This window comes from Macrotis lagotis, chromosome 8 (assembly GCF_037893015.1).
Source record: "Macrotis lagotis isolate mMagLag1 chromosome 8, bilby.v1.9.chrom.fasta, whole genome shotgun sequence".
Lineage (NCBI taxonomy): Eukaryota > Metazoa > Chordata > Mammalia > Peramelemorphia > Peramelidae > Macrotis > Macrotis lagotis.
Window position 1 is genome coordinate 62,470,942 of NC_133665.1, and position 12,264 is coordinate 62,483,205.

At 38.8% G+C, this 12,264-nt stretch overlaps 1 protein-coding gene across 4 annotated transcripts in view; it reads left to right on the top strand.

Annotated features, from left to right (window-relative positions):
* The window catches only part of GTF3C1 (general transcription factor IIIC subunit 1), a 133,263-nt gene that overhangs the window by 97,429 nt on the left and 23,570 nt on the right, over nucleotides 1-12,264 (top strand). For all 4 annotated transcript variants that reach the window (XM_074197386.1, XM_074197387.1, XM_074197389.1 and 1 more), the window contains exons 26-29: nucleotides 1,213-1,294; nucleotides 3,543-3,655; nucleotides 7,240-7,302; nucleotides 8,392-8,485. In XM_074197386.1, coding sequence (XP_074053487.1) covers nucleotides 1,213-1,294; nucleotides 3,543-3,655; nucleotides 7,240-7,302; nucleotides 8,392-8,485 — 352 coding nt within the window. The remainder of the gene's footprint in view (nucleotides 1-1,212; nucleotides 1,295-3,542; nucleotides 3,656-7,239; nucleotides 7,303-8,391; nucleotides 8,486-12,264) is intronic.

Genomic DNA, 12,264 nt, shown 5'->3' on the forward strand with positions numbered 1-12,264 from the left:
TGTAAGTTACAGTCTTAAGAAAGTTGTTTGAAGTCTAATAGTTTAAAATGACTTATCTGTGGCTAGTTTAATAGTGGGATTCAAACCAGCATAAGTTCTGATGTACAGTGGTCTCTTGATTGATGGACATGCGTCAGGCTGACTTAAATCTGGCTCCCCCTGATGATAGAGCCAGACTCTATCTTCTCTATGACTATATCTCTACCCACTATGACATACCTCTCCCCATATGACGGATGAAGAAACTGAGTGGTTAATGACTTGCCCAGTAAGTGACTGATTTAGGAGATTAGCACAAGCTATTGCTCTTGCTTCATACTGATCTTTGAGTCATACTACTGGGGTTTGACTCTACAACTTCTTGCCTCCATCCCTCCAGCCTTAGCCCACATTCTCCTCCCATCCTTCATGTTTCTATGGAAGGGGATAATTAATTTCTGAAAGCTCTTTCTTGCTTTTAAAATATCAGAACACTGACCAGACTGTTGAAATCCAGGTGAATGAGTGAATTTGGCCAAGTCGTTTGACTTTCCTTGGTCCTAGAACTGGAAAATAAAGGCTGGGCATTGCTTATTGGCATCTAATTATGATCATCTATGAATTTAAAGCCCATTGAACTTTTTAAGTAAATCCATGACAATGCTGTAACCTCCTATAGCAGGCTAAAACAAAATCATTTCATTGTGATACCTAAAGCTCTCCCACTGACCCAAGCATTTGCGAAGCAGTGGAGTGACCCCGGTGCTTTCACCTTAATAAAGAAGGAAGGCTATTGATTCATGGTAAACATAAGAGATGAACATTGGTGCCAATCCTTTTCCCTTTTCTCTGGTTCTTAGAACTAGTACTTTTTAAGTCAGGAATTTTATAGAAAAAGATTGAGGTGCACTGAGCCATAGGGGAGGCAATATCTCTGAGTCCAAGTCAGGAATTCGAATTCTCTGACACTTTCTAGCTTTTCTCAGCAGCTTGTTTCTTCATCTGCAGAATATAATAGGAAACAGGAAAATAATACTTGTGCTCCTCATCTCTTAGGACAGCCATGAGGAAAGTACTTTGGAACTTAGAAAAAGTTTTTTTAATTAATGTTCTTTAAAATTAACTTCTAGTGCAGTTGTTTTAGCTGAGGTAACCCTAGTCAATTCTCTGGTATTTCAGAATATGAGACATCAAAATACACAAAATGATTTTCTTTATCTTCTCCTGATGCAGAGTTTGCCTTGCAGAGGTGTACCAAGATAAAGCTCTCGTTGATGATTTTATAAATCGAAAACATAACTATCAAGATCCTGAGGTAAGGATATGAGACCTTGAAACTAAGTGTGCTGTAATTTCTGAGTCACAAAAGAGGTCTCTCACTTATTTGGTACTGAATGCCAGTGCTGGACTTTGGCAAATATGGGATTTTTCATGGCCATTTGGGAAATTTACTTCCCACTTCGTTGAGTTTGAACTTTACTCAACTGGCTCCCATGGTTGCTTTTTGAATGAGTTTGGAGCTTTGAATGGTCCAGTGCTTCAGGCCTTCATTGGAAAGGAAATGGAACAGCTCTTCAGAGATCACATGCAGGTTTGTTGCAAACTGTCAGACATCTCTGAAGAGCTTAAGAACAAGGTACAGGGACAGCTAGGTGGTTCAGTGGATAGAGCACCAGCCCTGGAGTCAGGAGTACCTGAGTTCAAATCTGGCCTCAGACACTTAATAATTACCTAGCTGTGTGGCCTTGGGCAAGCCACTTAACCCCATTATCTTGCAAAAACCTAAAAAAAAAAAAATGGTACAGAGTTTGTTTCCTGAGTTTGTTCCCAGCCCTGCAATTCTTAAAGACATCAGTGCTTCAGATAGATGCACAGAACTATATAAGGATAGAAAGATGCTAGTGTCTTAGGTTCATAGGTGTCTTAGACTTAAAATACAGGAAATTGGGGACAGCAGCTGACAAGTTAGTCAGATACAAATTTCTCTCTAGTTCAACTCCTTTGCTCTTCCCATTGTGGTGTATGAAAAGAATTTAGAGTTGACATCTTAAACTAGCTGCCAAATGAGTCCAAGCATGTTTTTCTAGATCTTCTCTTTCCCTTTTTCATACTCTTTTGAACCAACATTCTATGTTGGCCATAAGGTCCTTAAGAACAAGGTTGTATCGCATCTGACTTAGTATTTTTCCCAGAACTTGTAGCATATTTAATAATAATGCTTTGTTGAATAAATGCTTTAAACTGAATTTTACTGAATAAGATCAAACATAATGATAATTGGACATGAATGAATAATGTTTATTGATCCTTTTTGGAGTCAGGAGGTCAGAGTTCATTTGTCAATTCTAAACCTGATTATCCGGACAAACCTGAATAAGTCACTTCAGCTGTCCCAGCCTCAGTTCTAAAAAGTTAGCAGTACTTGGGCTCTGGATTGTGTTGAGAAAGAACTTTATTAAACCTTAAAATGGGGGTTGGCTAGGTGGCACCATGGATAGAAAACTGGCCCTGGGGTCAGGAGGGCATGAGTTCAAATCCGGCCTTAGACTCTTAATAATTACCTGGTTGTGTGACCTTGGGCAAGTCACTTAACCCCATTGTCTTGCTAAAACCAAAAAAAAAAATCAAACAAAAACCTTAAAATGCTTGGGTGAATAAAGTGAATAAAGTGTCAGGCCTGGATTCAAGAAAACTGAGCTCATATCTTACTAGACACTAGATAAATGACCTGGGCAAGTCACATAATTGTTTGCCTCAGTTTTCTTATCTTTAAAATGAACTGGAGAAGGAAATGGGAAACTACTCCAGTATCTTTGCCAAGTAGACAAAAGGGGATCTTGAAGAGTAGGGCATGACTGAAAAAAACAACAAAAATGCGTGGAAATTTAAACTATTAATTTCCCCTTGGTGATAGGATATTACAGACTCTTGGAATCAGCAAACCCATGATTAGGCAGTCTTGTTCCTGGTGCACATTCAGCTGAAGGAAAGGAGGCAAGAGATCAGTCAGTGTAGTGGCTAGCCAGAGGTGTGACCCCAGTTGTAGAGGATTCTGACCTATATTCCTTTTTTTTTGTTGTTTGTTTGTTTGTTTTTTAGGTTTTTGCAAGGCAAATGGGGTTAAGTGGCTTGCCCAAGGCCACACAGCTAGGTAATTATTAAGTGTCTGAGACCAGATTTGAACCCAGGTACTCTTGACTCTGAGGCCAGTGCTTTATCCACTGCGCCACCTAGCTGCCCCTCTGACCTATATTCCTAAAGGGAATGGGGAAAAGGTAGACCCTGGAAAGGGATCAAAGCCTCAGTTGCCCCACATTTGTTAGAGTTCCAGAATAAAGAACTTTTTTCCCTTTTACCACTAAAGAGGTAATCTCTCCTGGCCTCCCTGCCTTCTATTTATTGGGTCAACTTTGAAAGTATGAGAGGCAGCCAATGAGGCCACCTCCTGTAAAGACAGCCTGATGACATACATTATGAGGTTAACTAACTGGATAAGACTTTAGGATAGCCTTCTTCTTTTGGGAAGGGAAGGGTTTTAATGTTTTATCCTCTTCTTTCCAAAGATTTGTGCTGAAGAATTTAAAGAATTTGTGGAGAGACTTAAAGAGAAGTTCAGTTCTGCCCTAAGGAATCCTGACCTTGAAATCCCAGACACACTGCAGGAGTTGTTTAGCAGGTATAGTACTGTAGCAACCAGATAGGAATCAGCCTCTAACCTGTGGGTGACTGGAGCTGCATGAAGCTAGAGACAGGAGAGCCAGAACACAATCTTAAGAAATCTTAATAAAATTTCAGAGTGAGGAAAATGACATTTGCAAAGAGAAACCCTGCTTCTTAAGAAGGAGGGCTTATGTTGCTGAGAGAAAGACAGCGTTTACATATATTCTGAGCTGGACCATGACATAATCATTTTTTAGACTTAAGTTCATGTTCCCATGAGTCCTGTGGGAAGAGATTTTAAGTAGGTTGTCTCAAGACTTGGGGATCACAATTACATCTGAGGTACAGAACCAGAGTTCTGTGATGGGAAGAGGGACTGTGAGCATATCAGAGATGTGATGGATATTGACTCTCAGGATCCTGGGAAATTGGGAGAACAAAAATCATAAATTCCTCAGTGAACACCCTGGTGCTCGTCAAAGCAGTACATTTTGCCAGAGTGTGAGGTCATCCAGAGCACAAAGGATTGCTGTTATGCCAATTCAGCCTGCTTTCTGGGCCTTATTTCTGGGAAATAGGATATCTCCAAAACATTTTGACAAAGGGAAAAAGTACAGTCAGCCTGAATCTCCCACATATTTCTCTCCTGGACAAGCTATAGTGTGAAAATCATGAACCCATCTAATTGTACTCAGCTTCACATTTAATAGTTGCTCTTTTGCTTCCCTATTCCCTTGAGCAACCAGTCCAAACTGGCTTCTCCACTCACTCGGCCTCAAACTTAGCTTAAGCTTTAGGGGAATTAAGAGCCTTGTAACACTAGAAAATAGTGGATTATTCATTTCTGTTACTGTTGCATAGGAACTCTTGACTGGGGAGACTCCCCCCCCCCCCCACTTACTTAAGCTTCTGAGTAGTCCTCTACCTTGATTAAACCAGCCATGCTGGCTCAAGTTTAAATAATTTCTCTTTTACATTTTCATTGGGAATATCCCTTCAGTTTGATTTCTAAAGTTCCGCTTTAAACATTTTTTTGTATATTCAAACATAGTTAATATTATGTTTGGTCTTACTCCATAGAGTTCATTTCATTTCATCAAGCATTTTTAAATAAATGCCTACTATATGCAAAGCACTGTGCTGTACATACTGGAAGAAAGACAAAGCTAGAAGTGGCAGAGTCTACTCTTAAGGAGCTTATTATGATCTCCCTGAGGGAAACTGCCAAGCACTCAAAGAACTGTGGTAAAGAAGAGTATGAAAGTCCAGTGAAAAATGTGGGAAATTAAGGTTCATCTAGTACCCAGTTTTAAGAGGGCTCTACCTTGTCAACCTTCCAACACTGATGATACTAGTGTTGTCTGTTGTAGTAGCCTTGGAGAAATTACTTCTGGGCCTGAGTTTCTTCTATAAAATGAAGAGATTAGATGCCTGGTCTATGATCTTGTAGCCCAAGTTTTTTGTTATATGGGCAAAATTCCAGAAGATGACTTGCAGAGAATGTTTACAGTAGGACATTAACTTTTCACTAAAATATTCATAAAATAAATTAATCAATTCATGCTATGACATCTATTTTTAAAGATTTTATTTATTTTGAGTTTTACAATTTTTTCCCCATTCTTGCTTCCCTCCCCCCACCACCCATAGAAGGTAATTTGCCAGTCTTTACATCGTTTCCATGGTATACATTGATCCAAATTGAATGTGATGAGAGAGAAATCATATCCTTAGGGAAGAAACAAAGTATAAGATAACAAGATCAGACAATAAGATATCTGGTTTTTTTTCTAAATTAAGGGGAATAGTCCTTGCACTTTGTTCAAACTCCACAGCTCCTTATCTGGATACAGATGGCACTCTCCTTTGCAGACAGCCCAAAATTGTTCCTGATTGTTGCACTGATGGAATGAGCGAGTCCTTCAAGGTTGAACATCACTCCCATGTTGCTGTTAGGGTGTACAGTGTTTTTCTGGTTCTGCCCATCTCACTCAGCATCAGTTCATGCATATCCCTCCAGACTTCCCTGAATTCCCATCCCTCCTGGTTTTTAATAGAACAGTAGTGTTCCATGACATACATATACCACAGTTTGCTAAGCCATCCCCCAATTGAAGGACATTTTACTTGATTTCCACTTCTTTGCCACCACAAACAGGGCTACTATGAATATTTTTGTACAAGTGATGTTTTTACCCTTTTTCATCATTTCTTCAGGGTATAGACCCAGTAGTGGTATTGCTGGATCAAAAGGTATGCACATCTTTGTTGCTCTTTGAGTGTAGTTCCAAATTTCTCTCCAGAAAGGTTGGATGAGTTCACAGCTCCACCACCAATGTAATAGTGTCCCAGATTTCCCACAACCCTTCCAACAATGTTCATCATCCTTTCTGGTCATATTGGCCAGAGAGGTGTGAGGTGGTACCTCAGAGAAACTTTAATTTGCATTTCTCTAATAAGTAATGATTTAGAGCAGTTTTTCATATGACTGTGGATTGCTTTGATCTCCTCATCTGTAAATTGCCTTTGCATATCCTTTGACTATTTGCTGCGACATCTTTTAAAAGAATTTCATAAAACCTTGTACTTGAAAACCCAAACCAGCCAAAACATATAAAATGTTAAGTCAAAATAATGTTAATTCATTAGACTTCTCAGTGTGGCTCTGAACATCTGAACTCGTCCTGGACACTGGGAGGGTTTGAGGAGAGGGTACAGGAAAGAGGAGTGATGTGACTAGAACATGAAGAACAATAAAATAAAGCTAGGGTGTCCCAGCAAGTCAGACTAAGAAGAGATGAACTTGACCATTGCAGCTATATGGAATGTTGTTGATGTGAAAAAGTCAAGAGTAGATCATTCAGAAGACCATGCAGGCCCCCGGAGCTATGGATTTGTCTTTATAACCTGTGTTGTAGGTTTATATAACTTTGTATTATAGAATCCACCTTATGTGCTTCCAAAATCCACAAAATTGTCTCTTCCTTCTCCTCCCCTGTCTTTGACTTTTAACATCAAGGTTTGGGGTTAGTACAAAGGGTTAACAAATGACCATCAAGCTGAGTGGGGTGAGCAGAAAGAACCAGAAGAACATTTATACCCCAACAGCAACATGAGGATGATGATCAATCTTAATGGACTTGCTCATTCCAACAGTGCAATAATCAGGGACAGAGAATTCCATCTGTATCCAGAGAAAGAACTGTGGAGTTTAAACAAAAACCAAAGATTATTATCTTAACTTTTTAAGAAAAGTAGTCTTATGTACTACATAATTTTGCTATCTAATATTTTATTTCTTCCTCAAGGATATGTTTTTTCTCTCAACACATTCAATTTTGATCAATGCATAGCATGGAGGCAGTGAGGGGGAAGGGAAGGGGGAAATTGTAAAATTCAAAACCTTATCAAAAAATGATAGGTAGAAGATACTGTTGTATATAATTAAAAACAAATAAAATATTTGTATAACAAAATAATTTTTAAAAGAGCCAAAAAAAATGACTCTTAAGGGACATTAGGTTAAGTGAGTCCTCTTGTCATTACAGTTCAAAATCTGCTTTCTGGAGTGAAAAAGTTCCTTTTCTATTTATACTTCAGGTACAGAGTTTTGGCAATCGGAGATGAAAAGGATCAAAGCAGGAAAGAAGATGAACTTAACAGGTGAGCATGGGCAAGCATAATCACTGCAGTCATTAGCCACCTGTTGCTTTTCTTAGACTTGTCAGCTAGATTGGAGGCCGTGAATCATAAGGTAAAGAATTTTGGATTTGGAGTCACAGGACCTGGGTTTGAGTCCTAACTCTGTTCCTTCCTGGTTGTATAAGCTTGGGCAATTCACTTCATTTCTCTATGGCTCAGTTTCCCCATCAGTTAAAAGAAGGGATTAAATGAGATAACTTCATAAGGTCCATTAGCTACAGTCCTTTTATTAATATACATATTATTTTATTTTATTTATTTTAGGCAAAGGGCTTAAGTGACTTGCCTGAGGTCACACAGCTAGGCAATTATTTAGTGTCTGAGGCCACATTGAACTCAGGTCCTTCTGACTACAGGGCTGGTGCTCTATCCACTGAGCCACCTAACTTCCCCTAAATCCTACAATCCTTTGTTTGTTTTTTCTTGGAAGTGAAATTTTGTTAGACAAACAAAAAAAAGATTTCTTTCCTACTCCCTATCTTCTTATGCCCCAATTGCCAGCTTCTGATCCTGGACTCAGATTGCCTAAAAACCATGTGGAACAGGTGTGTAATGGAAAGCATATATACTTCACTTCTCTGCATCAGATTGTGGGTTAGGAAACACAGCTTCCTTCCAGGGCTCAAGTTCATGATTTTGTAACTGTAGCAGGTCACCATTATCAGAAACTATTATCACAGCACTGAATTGTATCTACTTTTATTTTAATTCCAAAAATCATCAGTTTTAGATTTTAAATTGTATGCCTTAAAAATCATTTTTCTTTAGAATAAAAGCTACTTTAAATTATTTTTTTATATAATCACTATATAAGTTGACTTTAGGTATGTGATAAGGCAATGTTATCTTCTGACCTGCTGTGCCTGCTAACTTTAAAATATTTGTCTCCAAAGGACAATCAACTAAGGAGAGATGCAATGCCAAGATGTAGTTTTCTTTTCTGCTTTAAATGTCTATTATTTTGTGAGATTGCTGACTCTTTTATATGGTATTGAATTTAGAGGGGTCTCCCTAATTTGGCATTCTTGTCACCTGCCTATTCTTTTTCAGTGTGGATGATATTCACTTTCTGGTTCTGCAGAACCTAATCCAGAGTACTTTGGCCCTCTCAGATAATCAGATGAAGTTATGTCAGTCATTTCAGGTAGGTAACAGATTAGTGTTTCCTCAAGCATGGGATTTGCTGAGGATGCCAAACATTGCAGAGGAACCTGCCATTTGCATCCTTTGTTTTTACTCCCTAGCCTATGGAATCTGAGAAGAATCAGATCCATGCAGGCAGGCAGTCTGCTCTTCAGCAGAGAACGGAATAGCAACAATAGGGTGGGAAATTGGGCAAAAATAAGGAGATAGAGAAATGTCATTGAAGGATCAGTCAACTTGGACAACCAGTTTGGGGGAATTCTTTTGTTTCGTGTGTGTGTGTGTGTGTGTGTGTGTGTGTGTGTGTGTATGTACATATATGTAAATTTGGGGTGTTAGTGATTACTGCATGTTGAAAATATAATGGCCTGGCGACTTTATCTTCTACTTTTCCAGATGATTTAAAAGACATTTTTTCATTTATCTTTTTGATATCCAAAGGAAAAAGATAAGAGGAAGGGGAAAAGTATAAAAGTGTTTAATGGACCCTTGCTTCAAGACTAGTCCTCTCTCTTAAGAGATTTCTTTTTTTAAAAAAATTTAGTTATTATCTAGAGACCAGTTTTCATAGAAAGCAGATTTGGAAAGGCCAGTACCTCCAGATTCTTGCATCCTAGTATGCTTCTTCTCCCCCCACACCTTCTCTCCTCCTGTTCCCCTGACAAATAGCACAGTAGCATTTTCTTTCTTCTCCCATTTCAACCTAAAGCAGTCCTTTAGATTTTCTAAGAACTTTTTTGCAAATAGTATCATAGTAAAGGGGGGAGGAAGACATTGAATTCAGACATCCAGCTTTTAAATCCTCACTATACTGCTTTTTCATTTATTAAATGAGGGACTTAGGATGGATCCTTTTTTGGAGTTCCTTCCAGCTCTAAATCTCCCTTGAGCTATAGGAAAATAATAAAAATTATCTGTTTAAGGAGTGGCTAAATTTGAAAGTCATAGAATTTAGTACTGGAAGAACCTTAAGAGTTCTTCTGGTTTCCCCTTATTTTGGGGTGAAGAAATTGAGAACTAGAGAAGCAAAGCTACTTGCTCAAGATCACATTGGTAGTAAGTTACATATGTATAATTTAGACTCAGGTCCTTGACTGTTTTCTCTGGGATATCCCGAAAGTGTAATTCATCTTGTCTTGCTCTTTTCTCGTTTCTTTTTCTCTCAGCTTCTTAAACTGTTTATCCCAAATGCTTGTTTTCCTTCGTAGAGACTTGCTTTCCAACTGTCACAGGAGAACTTGCCAGTACTGTAGATGTAAACAAAGGTAGACCTGGCTGCTAAGATTGAGTCTTGAGATGCATAAGAACTCAGTTGTGTTTCAGAGGAAATTCCAGATTGCTCTCTTTACCCTAACTACTAGTAATCACTGTGATAATCATCTGTGGGGCTTTTCTTACTACAGTGCTTTGAGATAAATACAGTGATTGACCACTAGAAGGCTGGCATCCACTCTTACCTAATAGCCTGCTAGATGCTCTGTCTGCCTCTGAGCTTTCCCTTCTTTCATAAACTAACCCCATAGAAATTCATAGTACAGTTATACAGCATTGTCTGATATATATGACATTAATGTAACAGGCTGAAACCCAGATCTGACTTTGCCCATCCCCCTACTGCTCTCTTCCCTAACCACTCCACACATTGTATGCTAAATGGTGTTTATGAGATCCCTAGATATGGGAGCTCCCTCCTACTTTCTCATTCTTGAGTCTTGGGAAATCTCTGCATAGACACCCCTCACTCTCCCTTCTTGAGCAGTCCACCTTCTTTAATGGCTATGGTTCTCTGCTGGCATCTTTTCAAAACCCTCTTCTCTTGAGCCCTTTCTTCACTAGTAACATGCTGCAGCCCATTCACATCCATCACTTCTTCTCTATCCATCTGTGATATCTGTCTAAGATACATAGCTTGATGGACTAGTTTCATGATAGATAGGGAACCTATTATATCTGTTTTCTAAGTGAAGAAACTGAGGTGACACGAGAGAGGCGGATTGATTTGCTCAAGATCATTATAGCTAGTAAAATAGTACAAATTCCAAATGTTCTGACTCCCAGTCTAATACATTGTTCCTCACATCATGCTTCCTCTTGTACATAAAAAGTCATCTCAAATGGCCCTCTGGCATGATTCATTTTGTATTTAAATTTAGCATTGAAGGTCCCATGTCTCTTAGTTTAGCTTTATGCATACAGACTACTTTGATAAGGGGTAGAAACCAGGAACTTAATTTGGTGGGGATAGAGATTATTTTTAAAACAAAGATTTTGTTTTATCTTCAATTAAAGCAATCATGTTTATGAACATTCAGTATCCTCAGATATGAAAGGGAAAATATTCATTACTTTGGCCACAAGAGGGAACCAGCAGAAATAAAAGTTTCATAGTGACTCAAAAGGACATTCATTCAACAAATATTTATTAGTTACTTACTCTTTGCAGAGCACTGCCCTAGGTGCTGATGGAGATGCATAAAGCTGATAAAAGACAGCTGTCCCTGTCCTCATGGAATTTACATTAAGAGAATAAAATGAGAGAGTAAAGAACAACCACAAATTCCCACAGATTTAACCAATGTTCCCTGTGAAATCCTAAAGTTAAAAAGATACTTCGTTTTGGGGTAAGGGCTGCCAGAAGGATTGCAGGTAGAGGATCAAGAAAAAATTTCTTGGAAGAGATGGAACTTTTGTTTGGATTTAAATAGAAAAATATTGAGGTTTGAGCAGAAAAATAACTTACAATATGCTTCCAAATGCATTCTATCAACATGCCTGGGATCTCTGCAAATTCATGTTTATTAGCTGTTTGTGTTGTCTTTTGTGAGTAAGTTTATTTTCCTCCACATGTGAGATTCTTCTGTGTGGGACAAATACCACTTAAATAAATTTTGGAGATCTCCCAAGGTATGAAGAGAAGGCTTTATTCGTTTCTGGAGAAAGGGCCACAATCAATTAGAGAGATTGAGGCAAAATATTTTACTGAAGAAATCTCAAAACTTTATCCCACATACTTCCTTAAATACCATGGCATTCTTTAAGAGCTACATGTTCCATTGTTCCAAAGAGGTAACAGTAAAGTCATATCTTCTGAGGCAGCCAGAAAAGAGCCCTGAACTGGAGTTGGAATACCAGAGTTGAGTCCTGATTTATTATTTCTTCCCTGTGTAACTTTGAACAACCTTCCCCTCTGGGGAGCTAGGAGGAATTCAGATGCCTGTCCAGTCCAATACAGCAGGATTTCAGTGCCTATTACAGGTAGACAAGGCACTAGGAAAAACTTAAGACGTAGTGAAAATCAGTCCCTGACCTCCATGAACATGGACTCTCAGCCCTAAGTAGGACAGAAGGAAGACTATGGAACCCACAAACCAACAGAAGACTTCTGAGCACTTGATATTTGCTGTAACCTCTCTGTCCAAAGACAGCATTGTATATTAACTCTTCATCAGAAAGAGCCATCCAGAGCTTGAACATGCCATCCTTCCCTCCCCAACAGTCTTTTCTGCCTCCATAGTATCTCTTGCATCCACTTGTATTTCCTGCTATGGTCACGACCCTAGTCAGGCCTTCATCACATCTTACCTTCACTGCATACTAATTGTCTCTTATTGGCCTGCCTCTAGTCTCCCCACTCACAAATCTAGAACCAAAGTAGAGTTGACCATTTCAAGTCCTTGCTCCAAAACCTGTGGTAATTTCTTCCTGCCTTCTGGGGATAAAATGCAAACTGCTCAGGCAGCTAAAGTTCTTCATAGAATTTTAGAAATGTAAGGGAAATCA